Genomic DNA, 18,809 nt, shown 5'->3' with positions numbered 1-18,809 from the left:
CCTTTGCGGCAGCTGTGCAATTTTGTTATATTGAAATTGCCTATAAACACATTTCATTATAGTGAGGTTCTAATTACATAGTGTTTGTTCTATAGACAAGAAGTTATAAAAGTTAAATACTTTGTTATGTCACGAATTTTGTTGTATTGAAGTTTGTTATGTTAAGGTTTAACTATATGTAGATATGTAAATTATATAGAAATATATAATATATAAAAAATTATACAGTTACCAGCTCTGTGGCTTTGCTGAGATTGGTTCAGTTGCACATGTACTAATCATTTTTAACAAATTTAGCCAAAGTTAAATTTGTTCCACTTGGCCTTTAACTACTGTGACATAAAGGCCTACTTAGTGTTAAAAATGGCAGAGATCTTGAAAAGTCAGCACACTGCATAGACACCTGTTGTGTTCGTATGAATCTGGCGCAAGGAGACACAAATTTGCGTACAATAAAGTGCTGCACACACACACGCATGCACATGCAAGTGAGGTTGCATAGCACGTTTTTGCCGTTTTTGCAACACTGCCTTAGTTGACTCAACTGTGGGGAAATTAAGGGTCACAATCTATGGTGCTGTGGCTTGCAATGTTTCACTATTGGTACCACATTGCCACTGCAACTTTAATAATCCCTTCTAAAATGCATGCGTTTCAGTCAAAAGTATTACAGGCTTTCGTGAAGAATTTCTTTAAATTTACTGCAACTGCATCATGATATGGGTTTGTTGTATTTTCTTGCACATTGTGCGACATCACCATTGCTGACAGCTGCATAAGCAAAATAGCTTTGGGGCAGTAGGATTTACTTGTTTATGAAATTGCTGTGGCCTTGGAAGAACAACTAAACAAAACTTTGCGACGAGTACATATGTGTGAATCAAGGCTTATAGCACTAAATGTTTTGTATTTACATCAAAGGCAGATCATGCTACTGCCAAGATTTAGCCACAAGTCAGTCATTGAGTGTTGATTTAGTAGTAACTACAATTTCTGTTCAATCCTACTTATGAGTCTGGGCAGATGAAGTTGAAGGGGTGGCTAATAATTCAGTATATGAAAACTAAAATGCATGGAACTCGATTTAACATTTAATTGAAAGCCCAGCCTTTATATGACATTTTTTTAACAGCTATGATTATTTTCAGTGTTAAGCTTAAGCTGAAGACTAGAATGTCTTCATTGATGCCTGACAGAAAAGTCCAGTTTAACAAGAGGCATTTCTGTTGATATTGTGAGAATCTGATATATTGGGGGCTGCATGACTTGCTATTTATTTATGTATATCTTTATTCTAACGCACAGGACTTGCGGCAAGAGTTTGATCGCATTCTTGAAAGGAAAATTGGTGCACCTGGGATCCTGGCAGGAACCATATCAGCCAACCAGCGACGGTTACTTGCTGCCATCATCAAAGTCCTGTCAACAGAGACTGCTTTTGTGCCTGAGATGCCAGATATTGCTTTTGATGAGGATGACATGGATGTTCAGGTTATTGATGAAACATAGATTAGAGATTCTGAAATAACAATAAAAATTGTGTACAGCGTGTTTCCTGTTCATGTACCTTGTGTTCTTCCATTTCATTTTTTTTTTCACATTCGAGAGTTTTAGCATAGAGTGCAGCATCGAATGCAAGGACCTTTGGTCTATAGTTGACACATTCTTGCAGTTCATGTTAGTGCTTCTTAATGCAAAGCTTTTTTTGCCTCTGCCTTCAACTTTCCCGCTTCTGCTACTGCTGGCTGGCGGCTGTCTTGCCGAGTAGCTCATACGCAGGACGGGACTCCTATCATTATCCCTACTTGTAATAATTCCTGCGCTGCCATGTCATCATAGTCATTCTGTCATCATCTTTCTTGCCTGGTGATTGAACTGTGATCATCCCATTTTAGTTGTGCCCACGGCTTGTACTTTGAGGAGGAGAGCTAGGCATGGAAAAATGTGCTGGGCAGGCTTTAGCCAGCATCAGCCAGTATTGGCCAGGATCGGCATCACATCGTCATACTGTGGTTGTCACGCGGTTGACATCTAGTCATCATTCTAGCATTGTCATACCTTTGTCATCGTGTTGTTGTCTCTGCGCCGCCAATGTTGTCGTACCATTGTCATCACTACTGGCTACAATCTTGCACGATTGGGCAGTACTGGACTTGGTGAAAACAAGCACTGGATATAGTGCGTATTGAGATGGCCCACAGCTGTGGCAGGAGATGCACATAAGTGTGGATGTGAGCTCCAATGCAAACACACCATTGTCATCATTACATCATCTTCATGCCATTGTGGTCATTCGTTCGTTTACATTCCTTGACCATTCCTTCGTTTAAATATTGTCATACTTTTGCCACCTTCACTGTCACTGCGTTGTTATATACAGCGTGTCCCAGCTAACTTGGACCAAGATTTTGAAAAGAACCTATGCGTTATTCAGAACAGAAATCTCATAGATGTTGTTAGCGTTTATCTAAACTTACAGTACCATTTTGTTGCTCGTCTTTTTTTGAGTAATTAGCCGAGATAAATTAACTTTTTAAATATAGCTTGAAACGTTCAGGGGTCAATAGGAAAGTTGTGGAGCTCCACAACAATTGCCCAACCCAGGCACTTCCAATGAGATAAGACTTAGCGTGGCCGTTTTTATTAGGAAAAAACAAAAGCCTGCAGAGTTTAAAAAATACCACGTGACAGCGCGCTCTGTATGCCAGAATGCGCCACGATTACAGTGCTTTCAACCGTATTTTGTAAAAAACGTTGCTCGCTTTGCGCCTTTCATGCTGCCCACGACAGCTTCATGTTGCGCTTGGTTCCGAGATAAAAAGGCCAGTGGGTTTGGGCGGCAGTTGAAATACAGTGCGGCTCCCGTTCCTGCGGCAATAATTGCACTCTGGTGCTAGCAGAATGCATGCGGAGGAAAAACAACAAGCCCATGAGTTCAAATTTGGGAGCAAGACCCCTACAAGCAAACTCCTTGATAACAAGCTTGACAACGTCGTGTGAATTACGCTGGTTGTCACAAAAGGAAGAATTGTAATCTGACACGGAAAATTGCTTTTTAGCTTCCTGTCCATTCCTTGTTGGCAGAGAATTTGTAATTTCATATTACTTACGTGCCTTTTCAACGTCGTACAAAAGTTTGACACAGATGGCACTTTTCATGGGTTACTGGTTGTAGAGATTTATTCGCTGTGATGTCTGTCTAAAGAATGCGTTCAAGCAAGCCGCCCTCTGCCATAATGCAGTATTGGCACCTTGTCAGCACGTCCGATGTAGCTTTTTTGATGATGCAAGACGGTATCTCACTGCAGGCCTCAGCAATCTCTGCCTTTAGCACTTCTGGTGTAGTTGTAGGTTTGCGGCACACTCGCTTTTCACATGACCCCACAAGAAAAAGTCAAGAGGTGTCAAGTTCGGTAACCTTGCAGGCCATGCCTGCAACGTCACTGAACTTGACACCTCTTGTCTTCTTGAAGCTACCTGTTTCTTTCAGTGTCAAGTAACTCCTCATAATTGTGTTCGCTCTAGGTCTTCCCCCACATTGCCAATTTCAGTATACCTTGGCAGCTTTCCTCTTGTCGCCCCGTGCCGCTCTCATGGCTAAGACAATGTTCGCCTTCTGCTCGCTTGAGTACGGCATGCTTTAGGCACTGCAAACAAATGCTTCGAAACGGTTGCGCAGCACGACAGTAATAGTCGAGCTCGAGCTCACATGTATCTAGCCGCTGGCACAGCTTAGAAGAAAAGCAGCATTGTAACAAATGATGCTCTCTCTCGCACAGGTTCCAGATGTATGATGCATGTTCTGTGTGTACTTTTTCTATTCCGCATTGACTTCAACACTAGAAAATAATTGCTCTACTCGTCATGTCAGAATAAATGGCTGATGACGGCGCGTTCTTCAGTGACAGGCGCGAGCGGCTGCTGACGAAGCGCTTTTTCGGAGCGCCGCCGTCAGCCGCTGCTGGTAATATCGGAGCCGAGCAAAGGTTGAAGCCCTTCCTCGTAAGTGAAGGGAAGACGCGGCGCTGGCGATGTTTTTACAAATCATTCATGAGAGCGCTGTAACCGCGGCGCATTCGGGCGCACAAAGCGTGCTGTCACGTGGTATTTTTAAAACTCCGCGGGCTTTCGTTCTTCCCGAATAAAAATGGCCACGCTAAGTCTGTCTCGTTGGAAGTACCTGGGTTTGGCAATATTTGTGAAGCTACACAACTTTCCTATTGACGCCTGAACGTTTCAAGCTATATTTAAGACGTTAATGAATTTATCTCGACTAATTACTCAGAAAAGAAAAAAAAGGTACTGTAAGTTTAGATAAACGATAACAACATCCATGCAATTTATGTTCTGAAGAACGCATAGGTTTCTTCAAAGTCTTGGTCCAATTAAGTTATCTGGGACACCCTGCATATCGTCCTCGCACTGCCACCTTTGAGCTATTGTTTGCAGTCATCATACCATTATACATGTAATCACTTTAGCGTCGTCATGCCGTTATCATTCCAGCTCCATCGTCTCACTGTCACACTGTCGTCGTCATACCATCAGCATCAATCCAGCATTGACATCACGTCGTCATATATACCATCGTCGTCGCTCGAGCATCGTCCCATAATCGCCATGTCATCATCATTTTAGCGTCGTCATGACACCGTGGCCAGTCGTTCAATCATTGTTTTCCTTCACTGTCGTAACACAATGTGATGTTGATGCTGGAATGATGACAATTGGCATCATTTCAGCATCGACATCAGACATGTTGACGCGCCGTCGCTGACATTCCAGTGTCGGCATCACATTGTCATCATACCATTGTCGTCGCTCCAATCATTCCATGATCGTAATGTCATCGTTGTCACATAGTCATGCCGTTGTCGACATTGTAGCATCGTCACACTGCCATGGGAATTCCATTTTTGTTATTCCTTCATCATAACATCGGCATCATTTTCAGCTTCAATCCTCATCTCATGGTCATATATGCCGTCGTCGTACATCACATCGTCATCATACCATTGTTGTCATTGTGTCGTTATCACGTGCAGTTGTTATGCCGTCATTGTTGCTCCATTGTTATCTTGTATTGATTACAGTGACATCATCCATTGTCGTCCCATCCTCATGTCGTTGGGGTCGTTCCAATCGTTATGCCTAGCATATCGCATGATTGAATGAAAAAGTTTATGTTGAGCGAGGTGGTTCCTAGCGAAAATGTGCCAAATTGGGTTGCGTAATCTCTACTTGCAAATTGTTGCTAATCAGGAACAGCTAGGGTACCTCGATCACAAATATCAATGAAAGCATATTAAATTAGCTGATTCCCACAGTTTGTATGATCTGCAAGAACATTTAGGTATTGCTAATGCAGGCTTCAAACACTTGCTGTTCTATACCTACATCTTGCTCTTTCTTCAGGAACCCCGTGGCACAGTTGTTTATTTACATAAAGGTGTGCAGGTCCTCCTCGTAGAAATTGCCCAAGCGAACTTGATTGTTGTCCATGAGCCAACAGCTATAACTGTCTGTCTGTCTGATTCATTTGTAGCTTGGCAGCTGTTATATTCTTCTTTCGGGTAGCCCTTCTTCCTGAGCAGAACCACAGCTGGAGGTGAATTTCGGTTGCAGAACCTGGACCAGCACACTTTCACAGCACACAGTTCACTGGATCTCGGACTGCTTGACCTCTGGCCCAGGTGATAGAAGGTTGCGTAAAAAATATAAAATGTGACCTAATCAATTTTCAGGAAAAACTGGGAATTCTCGAGGTTTTTGAGTAGTCTGAAAAAACTCTGGGAATTTGTGCTTCTATCAGGGAAAATTAGCTGTAACATTATTGAAAGGGAACGAGTGTCGCGGTAGTGCTGGCTCGAGTAACCGGCAGGAATCGTGATGAATCGCCTTTGACGCTCTGTTGTCGGCTGGAGGAATTGCCAGTGTACAGTAAAGACCGACTTTCCGGATGCCCGATAATACGGACGGTTTCGCAGCACCTTCATGTACCCCAAAGAGTCAATGTATCGGAACGTCTGAAATTTTGGACGCAATTAAGAACCCTTTGCCGTCCGATTTTCCGGACTTTTTGTCGTGACAGCAGGTCCGAAGCGGCATTAATCAAAGCCATCACTGCTACCATTTTGATGACCTCACCGCCTCGAACCGGCGCTCTCGCATGCAGATCCGCTGAAAGCCGTAGCCACCACTGCGGCAACGCTAGGCCTAGCTGCTTCGACGTTCGCTATTAAGCTTCTTGCCGTTGGGTGCCGTGCTTTTCGTTGAAAGAATTCGCCGCTGTCAGCAATGGCACCGATTCCGTCTTTGTGGTCCTCGCGATTGGCTTCGAAGCTCGGCAAGCCCGATGCGTCGCATAATGCCCGTTCTCGAAAGTCAGCTTCGCCTCTGTACAGAAATGTTGCTTGGTGAAGCATACGCAAAAGTATTGCGGTGAAGCATAACAAGCATGGGAAGGGGCTATTGCCATGGGACACAGTATTACTTAACTATACACGCGTTCACCCGGTATCTCCTGTCACAGCACGAGCACCGATATGCCTAATACATGTACTGACAGGCCTTCAGACCTTTTTCGAATGTGTCAGTGACGGTTTGCGACCTTAATGGCAGTGAAAGACATATATTCGTTTTTTCCAACTGGCCGATTTTTCGCACGTTTTCGCGGCCCCTGGGCAGTTCGAAAAATCGGACGTTGACTGTACAACTGATCAAAAGGATGCTTCAAGTGGTCCGTGGGGCGAACGAGTGGCGGAAGGAGGACGAGCACAGAAGCTGGGGCCTACGCACTGAGCAATGAACGGGAAAGGAAGCCTGCTGCCGCCATTTTGAAGGAGCTTGAGCACAAAAAACAAAGTGTTGGCTGATGCCGAGATGCAGGTGTCCCTGATCCACACCAAAATAAACACTTTAAAGCAGTGAAACACAACAGTGAGGCGTCGTGCGCGGGCGGAGAGTATGTCAGGACAGTTGAGGTTGACTTACAAGCTGTTGAGAGAGAATCTCAACTGTGACAAAGTTCTGGCCTCGTACCACTGAGCTTGCTATTAGTTGATAGATATATCTCATAATCGAAAATATTTGCTTTTGCATGCATCTCCTTTTTATTCGTATTTGAGAATGTCAGACTCGATTTGCAATTTTTGTCGAAGATATTTGCTGCGCATTTTACACCCCCCCCCCCATCCCCACACCTTTGTACTCTTTTTTTTTGAATAAAATCAGCACAACTCCTTAGTATTCAAACAAAATTAATTCGTTTTTTATTTGTTTTTTTTCGCAAGCTTACTAAAGACTGACAGCATCGGGCGACATGCTTTAAGCCCGTCTTGACATAAAACATAGTTCTGCGTCACTCAGGGAAAACCTGGAAAACGCAGGGAATTGCGAAATGTCAACTTTGTGGACACCCTGTTAGTCCGATTGTAATTATTTCGTGTTAAGTATTACCTCAGGTTGGTTGGAATATACGACAGTAGTATATGCACTTGTATTTCAGAAGAAAAAGTACTACAGTATATACAATTCCGTTCATCCTACTCCAGGTAATTCGACTTTCGTATAGTTAGACCAGACTATGAAGGTCCTGAGTGCACTCGTAGAACACGTTTGCCTTAACTTTCGTTATTTTTATCCTGAAATTAGACATTGTCTCAAAATCGCATTGTCGCAGACATTGACGTGGGGAGGAGGAGGGGAAGTAGGGGCGGTGTCAAAAACATTGTTCCAGAAGGGGAAGGGCAAAAAGCATACGCCTAGCCCTGGCCAAAAAGCATGCAAACCCGCAGTGGTGCCATACGTCCACAAACTCTCCCATAACTTGAAGTCGCTAATAGGTTTGGTGTGCCAGTTGTTTTCTCGGTATCACACAAGTTGGCTGGACTGTGTCCGCGCATAAGCCGCGTTGACAAAAAGACAGGGTGGTGCCAGAAAAACCACACTAGACCGTACGTGAAATGTGCCACTGGCGTTATATACGAGATGTCGCTGAAATGTGGGAAGTCCTACGTGGGCCAAACAGAGAGATGTGTCAATGACCGGACACGGGAGCACGAATTGCCTATAATTAACAAAGGTAAGGCGCATTTGCCTGCGCATTTCATGGTTTACTTGGCAGGCGAATGCCAGCCACTATATTGCGTGAGATTAAGATGCGTAAGGTAATTGGCAGGAGTGGTGATAAGTTAGCAAGATAACTTTTGGAGGCACATCACATAAAATAGAGAGGCACGAGTTGATACGCCTGTTTGTCTGCTTGACAACCAGATGCAGCTGTTAAAAACGTCACTGTCATCGCTCTAGACAGCACTGATGTACGCGTGCGCATTTGTTGATTCTCCCTACTCTGCTGCAAGAATAAGGTTAGTTGAAGTGCAGCGCTCGACCTACCTTTTCTTGTTTTCCCAAGTCTTTATTTTCCTGTTAGCGCAACAATGCATTCATTAGATCTCAACCATCTCGCACAGCAGCAAGTTCTACTCATAATATGTCTAACGAAGATGCCCCATGTGAAGAAGCTTATTTTTCTTTATTCTCATGGAAAGTAGACTACGGGATAATTATGCAGCGGAAATGCGAATCCAATGCGTCACTGTTTAGGCGGGAAGTAAGCATTCGGCGAGCGGCGTTTATTCATCGGACGACTCGCTGCCGCTGGTCACAGAGCTGCGCCTCCTTGTGGCTATGGCAGCGGTATTCTGGAGCTCCACGTTGATCTGGCGCCGCAGCAGGGGAAAGAAGGAACGCCACAGGGTAGCCTTGCTCTGGTCCGAGTCCAAGTACACGGCTGATGCCAGGGCCTCGAAGGCGTCCGCTAGGGGCTTGGGAGGAGCACCAATTCGGAAGCCCGGATACTCCTTGGTGCGGGAAGATTAGAGTGGGTGATTAGATAGATAGATAGATAGATAGATAGATAGATAGATAGATAGATAGATAGATAGATAGATAGATAGATAGATAGATAGATAGATAGATAGATAGATAGATAGATAGATAGATAGATAGATAGATAGATAGTGGGAAAGACAGGCAGGCAACGTAAGTTTTTTAACGCTTTCACACACACACGCACGCCACGTATTTGTGTAATTTCAATAAAAAACGTTCTTCCTTCCTTCGGATCAAGTATTTTCGCACTGCTCGCCTCAAGAATGCAGCGCCTACTTGTCCAGCAGACCATCCTTCTGTGTACAGAGTCATGATGTCCTTATGATGAGTATACCTGATGATGTCCAGGCGCTCTCTCGAGCAAAAAAAAAAAAGTGACTTTTTGCAATGGTTGAGAATTACGACCACAAATAGCAGCTTGAGCTCAGGGGGCAGAATGCGACGTTATTTTTTCAGTTTACTGTTCAATTACGCGCGAAACGCACAACTCTCATTGGGCGATTGGCAAATAAAATTTCGATTAATATCTGTTTTATTACACGGGAAAAAACGGCAACTTCTTTCCTTAGCGTTTATGTGCTCGTTGCTCTCTCTCTCTCTTCCAACCTCAATGGGGCAAGAGAAGAAGAACAATGTGGTGATGGAAATCAAAATGTTCAAAAAAAAAAAAGAAATAACAAGATCCAACAGCACTGTCACCGCAACCTATCATCCTCCCCCTCTGTCATTTTAGAACACTCACGTCTTTCACCATCTCACCAGCTAGCTGATTCGCTTCTTCCTTCTCTATTAAGGGTGGGAAAGAGTGAGCAACGGTTATATTGCCACGCGCACTTATTACTTTTCCTGGTGACCGTCTTTTAAGGGCTAACAAATGTACAAAGTTATCGCCTAGCACAAGACGCGCCTTTCTGCATATCTAAAGCTGCTAACCGTGGTCTGTTGCCACCGAACCTTTTTGTGTAATCAGATTGTATGCGTGACGCCAATTGTGTGGTACTTCCTGGAATGCATGCGGACACCAGTGACAAGTCATGCATAAAAGCCGGTGCGCTTGACCCGCAGATCAAATTTCAACGCTCTACGAGTGTGCTCGCCGTTATCATTGTGCTGAGTGCAACTTGCCCTGCTCGACAAAGGTTCGCCCATTAAACAGTTTTGTTACTTGCGTTGTGGCACTGTGGTCGCTCACCGTCGATACCACAGAGTTTCGTGCAATAATTATTGTGTATGAAACTCTGGGGTCACCACAACGTGACATCAACGCTGCTGAGGAAAGGACGTAGGGACAATGTGTCCTTGTCGAAACGTTGGCTCCAGCGACATTCCTCGTTCGACCACTGGTCATTCACGTGACTTTTTTTCGGCGCCCTCAACTCACCCCGTCCCTCAGTTTCCTCACGTATCCAACGATGTCCTCGCTGAGCGCCGAGGACGCGGACCGGAGCAGCTTGTGCATCCCGTGGTGGACCACCACGTACCCGAAGAAGCGGTTGCACTCGAGGCGCTTGCGCGTCTCGTGGAGCGCCTTCGGCGTCAGGGGATAGATGGTCCCGTACAGGTGGACGGTCAGCAGTTCCTTCAGCAGGGCGTCGCCCATGAAGTCCAAGGGACGCATGTATCCCGGAACGATGCGAGAAGCGGGCGGAAACGACTCGTGGGTGAAAGCCATCAGTAGGAAACCCTGCGCGGTGCGAATACGCGAGAAGTGGAGGTCCTGATGGGGCCCATAGCGTACCAGGTTTGCGCATAGCAAGCGGACACGCTGGGTGCGGGTGTCGGCTGGTGACGATCGTTTCTGCAATGTATATATATACACCGACGTAAAGGCGTGAAAATGTGTCTGTGAACTCAAACAAAACCACCCGCCATGGTTGCTCAGTGGCCATGGTGTTGGGCTGCTGAGCACGAGGTCGCGGTATAGAATCCCGGCCACGGCGGCTGCATTTCGATGGGGGCGAAATGCGAAAACACCGGTGTACTTAGATTTAGGTGCACGTTAAAGATCCCCAGGTGGTCGAAATTTCCGGAGTCCTCCACTACGGCGTGCCTCATAATCAGAAAGTGGTTTTGGCACGTTAAACCCCATAATTTAACTCAAACAAAACCCTGCGCGCTATTCTTTTCCGAAGCGCCACTTGGCAGCGTACGAGATATGACGTCACGCTAACGGTACTTCTGTGGCACACACATCGCGGCTGCAGTGCAAGAGTTGCCAGCGGCAGGGCTATGAACTGGTGGATTATGGCAAAACGCAGAGCACGCGGAACCACATCAGGAAATGCTGCCAAAGGCAGTTACAGCGGTCATGTTTTTCTTTTGTCTTGCTGTAACAATGCGTTATTTGGATACTTCACACTCTTTCCGGGGCTATCTATTTATAGTGCGTATATATTATATATATTGTGGTGTTCACCCGCGACGCTCACGGCGCGCCGGACGACCACCACCGCGGGTTCGAGCACTCCGAGCCGCCACGCGCGCAGGGCACCGCGCGCCCGCGCCCGCTCCGGCCCGCTCCGTGTGCCGACGCGCAGCTGCGCGCGTACGCGCCCCGCCGGCCCCCCCACAGCTTAGGGGAAGGCGAGACCGCACGCGCGCAGCAAGGGAGACCCTAGGCAAAGCTCTCAGGAAACGACAAAGGACATTTATTACACTGGGAGTTAATACAAACACACGTTTTACCCGCACCGCGACAGAGAGAGAAACAAAGAACAAAGAACCCGATCAGTAAGAATTTGCCTATCCTTCGGTCAGCGCCTGCCATCGTGCGCCCCACAGCAGAGAAAAGGGAAATAGAGAGAAATGACAGACGAACAGACGGGGGCACGATCGGCAGACGCTGCCTCAGGACATCGAGACGACGGAAGAGTGCGCGCACGCCCGCCGAGGCCGGGACCCCGACGAGCCGGAGTAACCATCGGCCGGCGGCGGACAAAGGGGGCCGCCGCCGGCAGAGAGGAATACGTACGCACCTTCCGACGCCCCGATGTGGTCTCCCCGGGCGCCCGTCTTGCGCGCGCTTACCCGGAGTGCACGCAAGCAGGGCCCGAATCCCGCCAAAATCTTGGCCAATAGGCAAAGCCTGTTGACTTTCGCATGGGCGGGGTGACAGCAGAGCGACAGTGTTTTATGACCCGCTGCCACCCCGTCCAGGCAAGGAGGAGAGGGACACGGAGCCCCCGGCAACACAACGCAACGGCTTTACAAAACCACCGCGAGAACCGGAAACCCCACAATATATACGCACTATACTCACTACAAAAAAGTGGTGCAGCGGTGGCATAGAGGTAGAACACCCGCCTCGCGTGCAAGAGGTCCGTGGTTCGAATCCCGGTGCCGGCAATTTTTCACCGGATAAAAAAAAATCCGCGTGTTGATAAAATTGCATAAACAGGCCTGGAGTGCGGCCTGATCCCGGTGACCAGAACCGGTAACGCACTCCCTCACCAGAGCAGGATTGGCCACCCTGGTGCATTACTTGGCCACAACCTCCTATATGAACAACACAATCAAACCCCGGCCCTCAGTCCCCAGCAGCTGTGAAGCAACTGACCACGGCGGCGGTCAGACCTGCGACGCAGCAGAGGATGCTAAGAATCACTGGCTCCGGACAGGCCGCCATTCGAATATGAACCTGGCAACGTTTAACGCTAGAACATTATCTAGTGAGGCGAGTCTAGCAGTGCTATTGGAGGAATTAATGGGCAGTAAATGGGGTATCATAGGGCTCAGTGAAGTTAGGAGGCCAAAAGAAGCATATACAGTGCTAAAAAGCGGGCACGTCCTGTGCTACCGGGGCTTAGCGGAGAGACGAGAACTAGGAGTCGGATTCCTGATTAATAAGGAAATAGCTGGTAACATACAGGAATTCTATAGCATTAACGAGAGGGTGGCAGGTCTTGTTGTGAAACTTAATAAGAGGTACAAAATGAAGATTGTACAGGTCTACGCCCTTACATCCAGTCATGATGACCAAGGAAGTCGAAAGCTTCTATGAAGACGTGGAATCAGCGATGGGTAGAGTGAAAACTAAATACACTATACTAATGGGCGACTTTAATGCCAAGGTAGGCAAGAAGCAGGCTGGAGACAAGGCAGTGGGGGAATATGGCATAGGCACTAGAAATACCAGGGGAGAGTTATTAGTAGAGCTTGCGGAACAGACTAACATGAGGATAATGAATACCTTCTTCCGCAAGCGGGATAGCCGAAAATGGACGTGGAGGAGCCCGAACGGCGAGACTAGAAATGAAATAGACCTCATACTCTGCGCTAACCCTGGCATCATACAAGATGTGGACGTGCTCAGCAAGGTGCGCTGCAGTGACCACAGGATGGTAAGAACTCGAATTAGCCTAGACCTGAGAAGGGAACGGAAGAAACTGGTACATAAGAAGCCGGTCAATGAGTTAGCGATAAGAGGGAAAATAGAGGAATTCCAGATCAAGCTACAGAACAGGTATTCGGCTGTAACTCAGGAAGAGGACCTTAGTGTTGAAGCAATGAACGACAATCTTGTGGGCATCATTAAGGAGTGTGCAATGGAAGTTGGTGGTAACTCCGTTAGGCAGGATACCAGTAAACTATCGCAGGAGACGAAAGATCTGATCAAGAAACGCCAATGTATGAAAGCCTCTAACCCTACAGCTAGAATAGAACTGGCAGAACTTTCGAAGTTAATCAACAAGCCTAAGACAGCTGACATAAGGAAGTATAATATGGATAGAATTGAACATGCTCTCAGGAACGGAGGAAGCCTAAAAACAGTGAAGAAGAAACTAGGAATTGGCAAGAATCAGATGTATGCGTTAAGAGACAAAGCCGGCAATATCATTACTAATATGGATGAGATAGTTCAAGTGGCTGAGGAGTTCTATAGAGATTTATACAGTACCAGTGGCACCCACGACGATAATGGAAGAGAAAACAGTCTAGAGGAATTCCAAATCCCACATGTAACGCCGGAAGAAGTAAAGAAAGCCTTGGGCGATATGCAAAGGGGGAAGGCAGCTCTGGAGGATCAGGTAACAGCAGATTTGTTAAAGGATGGTGGGCAGATTGTTCTAGAGAAACTGGCCACCCTGTATACGCAATGCCTCATAACGTCGAGCGTACCGGAATCTTGGAAAAACGCTAACATAATCCTAATCCATAAGAAAGGGGACGCCAAAGACTTGAAAAATTATAGACCGATCAGCTTACTGTCCGTTGTCTACAAACTATTTACTAAGGTAATCGCAAATAGAGTCAGGAACACCTTAGACTTCTGTCAAGCAAAGGACCAGACAGGATTCCGTAAAGGCTACTCAACAATAGATCATATTCACACTTTTAATCAGGTGATAGAGAAATGTGCGGAATATAACCAACCCTTATATATAGCTTTCATTGATTACGAGAAAGCATTTGATTCTGTCGAAACCTCAGCAGTCATGGAGGCATTACGGAATCAGTGTATAGACGAGCCGTATGTAAAAATACTGAAAGATATCTATAGCGGCTCCACAGCCACCGTAGTCCTCCATAAAGAAAGCAACAAAATCCCAATAAAGAAACGCGACAGGCAGGGAGATACAATCTCTCCAATGCTATTCACAGCGTGTTTACAGGAGGTATTCAGAGACCTGGATTGGGAAGAAATGGGGATAAAAGTTAATGGAGAGTACCTTAGTAACTTGCGATTCGCTGATGATATTGCCTTGCTTAGTAACTCAGGGGACCAACTTAATGCATGCTCACTGACCTGGAGAGGCAAAGCAGAAGAGTGGGTCTAAAAATTAATCTGCAGAAAACTAAAGTAATGTTTAACAGTCTCGGAAGAGAAGAGCAATTTACAATAGGCAGCGAGGCACTGGAAGTCGTAAGGGAATACATCTACTTAAGGCAGGTAATGACTGCGGATCCGGATCATGAGACGGAAATAATCAGAAGAATAAGAATGGGCTGGGATGCATTTGGCAGGCATTCTCAGATCATGAACAGCAGGTTGCCATTATTCCTCAAGAGAAAAGTGTATAATAGCTGTGTCTTACCAGTACTGACCTACGGGGCAGAAACCTGGAGGCTTACGAAAAGGGTTCTACTCAAATTGAGGAGGACGCAACGAGCTATGGAAAGAAGAATGATATGTGTAACGTTAAGGGATAAGAAACGAGCAGATTGGGTGAGGGAACAAACGCGAGGTAATGACATCTTAGTTGAAATCAAGAAAAAGAAATGGGCATGGGCAGGACATGTAATGAGGAGGGAAGATAACCGATGGTCATTAAGGGTTACGGACTGGATTCCAAGGGAAGGGAAGCGTAGCAGGGCGCGGCAGAAAGTTAGGTGGGCGGATGAGATTAAGAAGTTTGCAGGGACGGCATGGCCACAATTAGTACATGACCGGGGTTGTTGGAGAAATATGGGAGAGGCCTTTGCCCTGCAGTGGGCGTAACCAGGCTGATGATGAAGATGATGATGATGATGATGATGATGATATATATGCATCTAACGGTCCTCCTACCTATACCTTGTTCACTGGTTAGTCAGTGGTGGCGCATCGTGCTGCTGTGCGGAAGTAACAGGGTTCGAAACTAACCATCGGTCCAACTTGAGTCAATGAGTGTGTGGTAATACGTAGAGACGTGCCGCTCTTCAACGAACTTCTTTCACGCCGACATGCGTCACTGTGGACGCAGGTCTGTGTACGTACCGCAAACTCTTTGACGCCGGCTTGGACCGTATGTGCCTCTCGGTCTGTGCTGGTCTCCAATGAACCTTTTCGATGTCAGCATGGGTAACTGGGCATGTGCCAGTAGGTGTGTGCCTCGCTTCAAAGAACATCTTTGACGTCAACTATATTGTGTGAACAGGCAGTGCCACTGGGAACGTGCTGTTCTACAATTACGAAAAAAGAGCCCTTAAATTTCTCCGCTGCTAAGAGTAATCGAATCCTCGTCACAAGCATTTCTCAAGGACAGCAACCCGACGCCTATAACAGGCTGCCCCACAACTGCATTGGGTGTGCGCCACTTTTCAATGAACGCCTTTCACGCCAACGCTCTAGCTAGCTGCGCTATGAATCCAACGGATATGCGCCGGTTTTCGACGAACTTCCGGGCAACTTGGGTCACCGAGTATGCGCCGCTCTACAGTGTGCAGCATGTGAGGAAATAATGATCAGCGTTCGAAGATGCTGGCGCGCCCCGCTCCTCGTCTCGGAGGCCACGCGCGGACTTCTCAGCAGTGTCGCTGGATGGCGCAGCGTGTCCAGAAAGAAGCGCGAGAGAGGAGCCCGGTTGCCGCGTGACGTGTTTCTCAGTGTTCGCACGCATCATTGCGCCGTGCATTTCGGAGGCCACGCACCAGCTCCGCGACAGCGGCGCTAGATGGCGTCGAGTACGTGTTCCTAGGGACTAACTAGGGACGCGTGAGAGATGAGTTCCGCTGCAGTACGTGCCTCGTGTATAACTCGTTTCGACGGTGGCAGTACGTCGTGTCGCTGTAGGTTCAATGATCATGCATTACCGTCGACAATCATCGTGAGATGGCTTGTGCCGCAATGTTTTTATCTACCTTTTAAATAAATAAACGACCACTTACTACTACTACTACTACTACTACTTTTACAACGACTGGAAATTCGCCTTGCAGTAGGAAATGAAGGGAGAGCGAACAAAAAATTCCGGCGGAGCCCACCTCACGATGACTGTCGACGCTAAATCTATTATCATTCGAGCAACGTAGCGACACACCGTATTGCTCAATACATCTTTATTTATTATCTGCGGTGGTGGAAGCAGGCTGAGAGTGCTAATCACTTTATAATACACCCACACGCCACAGCGTTTACAACCTCGCATGCTATAGCTCACTACCTAAGAACACGGAAAAAGCATTTCCAGCAAAAGCGCACCGCGCCTTTTTATTTCTCCACTTTGCAAGGAACGCATTTCTTACCGCTCGAACAAGCATGAATAGCCGCAGTGGTGGTACAGCGCGGTAAAAGGAAAAGCTCGCAGTCCCGTATCACACGCAAGCACAGTTGAGCGCGAAAAGGCGCACGTATAGAAAACACGGCGAGTTTTTATCCTGATGATTTCGTTTCTAAGGAACATCCTCGACCACTAATCGAAAACAGCGAAGTGTAGGAGATGGAAGTACGCAAGATATCCGTTGCGTCTGTCTACTGCAGCCTCACGCGATACGACGCGCCTCCTTGATCTTTCTTGCTCCCTCCCTTCCCCGGATTGCCTCACCTTGTCCCGAAAAGTGTAGCCCAGGACAGTCTCGACCATGGCGTACGGCCTCGCCGCTAGCAGCAGCTCCGGGTGCTGGGGGTTCCAGAGTTCGCGGGGAACGGACATGGTCCACTCGTAAAAACCTGGTGAGACGCTGCTGGTCGGCATGTCTGTTTGCTCTCTTCTGCGCGGTGAGAACAGCTTTGTCGAGTTTCGAATGGCTCGTCCACTCTCGAGCGCGCAATCTTCTTTGTCTTCTCCCTCTTCGCTTGCGAACCCTCGTGCGCACCAAAGAGTTTCATAACGCGAACGCCTGGAACTCGTAAAAGAAGGATACGCTGAGGGTTATCGGATTCCTTCTGCCTGGTTACTGAATTCCTGCACTTTGCGGCAGACAGATATAGGTAGCAATGTGGGCTTGTTGGTAATGCATCTTCAAGGGGAGTACGATAGCGCGATTTAAAGACGGGACAAAAGAAGACACAAAGAGACACACACAGCGCTAGCACACACACAGCGCACACACACTAGCACACACACAGCACACAGCACACACAGCGCTGTGTGTGTCCCTTTGTGTCTTCTTTTGTGCCGTCTTTGAATCGCACTACCGTACTCCCCTTGAGGTATAGGTAGGTATAGAATAAGGTAGGTTCCTGTCTCGCCTCGCTTTAATATATATAAAAAAAAGGAAACACTGCGTGACCGACGGCGGTATCGAACCTCTGCCGTCGAGCACAGCAGCACGTATACTGTAACCATTAAGAGATACCGAAATGCCGATGACACGTAGCCAGCCAGCAATGGTTCACGTTTTACCGAAACACGATCTCGTTGTACATCTCTTTTTTGGGGGGGTTTGCAAGCTGCGCTACATGTGAGGCAGTAAAGAAAAAGGTTGGAAGGTGATTGAACCTCCAGCTGAAGTCAATGAAGGATCCCCTGCAGCGTGTTGGGGGTGAGGTAGGGGCGTAGTCACCACCCACCGAACTCTATCGCGTCACTCCTTCGCGCGAGAGTTTCGGAACCGTCGGCGATCGGAAAATACGTCAAGCATATCCAGACGATGGATTGCATGCAGGAACTTAACCTGGGAGTGCACTAAGCACCCTCATAGGCCAAACACCAGTAGGACAATGGAGCAGTGGGAGGCACAGCTCGCCCGCTCCGATCTGGCAGGACAAAAGTCCTTAATTAGCCAGGTCAGGCAGGCGGCAGAGGCCAGTGGGGCCCTGGACTGAGAGGCTCCGACCACCCCTCCTTCAAATCTTTACAATCACAATAAAGTTTCTCTCTCTCTCTCTTATGGATGTTCTATCCTGGTTCTCGACGTCATGCCTCAACAGGCAGAATAGAACATCCCAATCTGCCTCTTAATGACATGCCTTTGTGGCGTATAATAAAAGGATGAAATGCCTGTGCGGCTTCATGGTTATATAAGGTATCGGGCTTCTGTGCTGGCGGTACCGTGATCGAATCCTGCCGGCGGGCATGTTTGTTTATTTAGTTAACAGAAATTTCTATACATAATATGTGTATCTCGAACATAACGGCGACGACAAAAAATTACCTGGAGCGTTCATGGAATAATATTGCAACAGTCATACGCAGCTGTACACCACACAGCCGTACTTCGATATAACGAAGTCGGTTAAACCGGCTAGTTGCTTCGTCATATTGAAATTTCTC

General features: G+C 47.1%; 2 protein-coding genes across 2 annotated transcripts in view; one reads left to right on the top strand and one right to left on the bottom strand.

Annotated features, from left to right (window-relative positions):
* LOC135904647 (ATP-dependent DNA/RNA helicase DHX36-like) overlaps nucleotides 1-1,551 on the top strand; it is a 66,135-nt gene extending 64,584 nt beyond the window's left edge. The window contains exon 25 of the mRNA XM_065435514.1: nucleotides 1,306-1,551. Coding sequence (XP_065291586.1) covers nucleotides 1,306-1,509 — 204 coding nt within the window. The 3' untranslated portion in view covers nucleotides 1,510-1,551. The remainder of the gene's footprint in view (nucleotides 1-1,305) is intronic.
* A 6,966-nt stretch (nucleotides 1,552-8,517) lies between these two features.
* LOC135904646 (uncharacterized) lies at nucleotides 8,518-17,394 on the bottom strand. The gene is made up of 3 exons (XM_065435513.2): nucleotides 17,139-17,394; nucleotides 10,277-10,579; nucleotides 8,518-8,864 (listed from the first exon to the last, which is right to left on the bottom strand). Exons 1-3 carry the CDS (start codon nucleotides 17,286-17,288, stop codon nucleotides 8,637-8,639), a joined length of 681 nt encoding a protein of 226 aa, XP_065291585.1. The 5' UTR covers nucleotides 17,289-17,394; the 3' UTR covers nucleotides 8,518-8,636.
* Between the last annotated feature and the right edge of the window lie 1,415 nt (nucleotides 17,395-18,809).

This window comes from Dermacentor albipictus, chromosome 2 (genome assembly GCF_038994185.2).
Source record: "Dermacentor albipictus isolate Rhodes 1998 colony chromosome 2, USDA_Dalb.pri_finalv2, whole genome shotgun sequence".
Lineage (NCBI taxonomy): Eukaryota > Metazoa > Arthropoda > Arachnida > Ixodida > Ixodidae > Dermacentor > Dermacentor albipictus.
Note: the sequence above shows the minus strand (reverse complement) of the source record. Positions and strands in the feature narration are given on the sequence as shown.

Bases quoted from the DNA above. Each gene is read 5' to 3' on its own strand.
- LOC135904646 (XM_065435513.2), bottom strand. From the start codon at position 17,288: ATGCCGACCAGCAGCGTCTCACCAGGTTTTTACGAGTGGACCATGTCC. The intron at 10,580-17,138 runs GTGAGGCAATCC...CGCACCGCGCAG, and splicing joins GCTACACTTTTCGGGACAAG to GGTTTCCTACTGATGGCTTT. The intron at 8,865-10,276 runs GTGAGTTGAGGG...TCCCGCACCAAG, and splicing joins TGAGGAAACTGAGGGACGGG to GAGTATCCGGGCTTCCGAAT.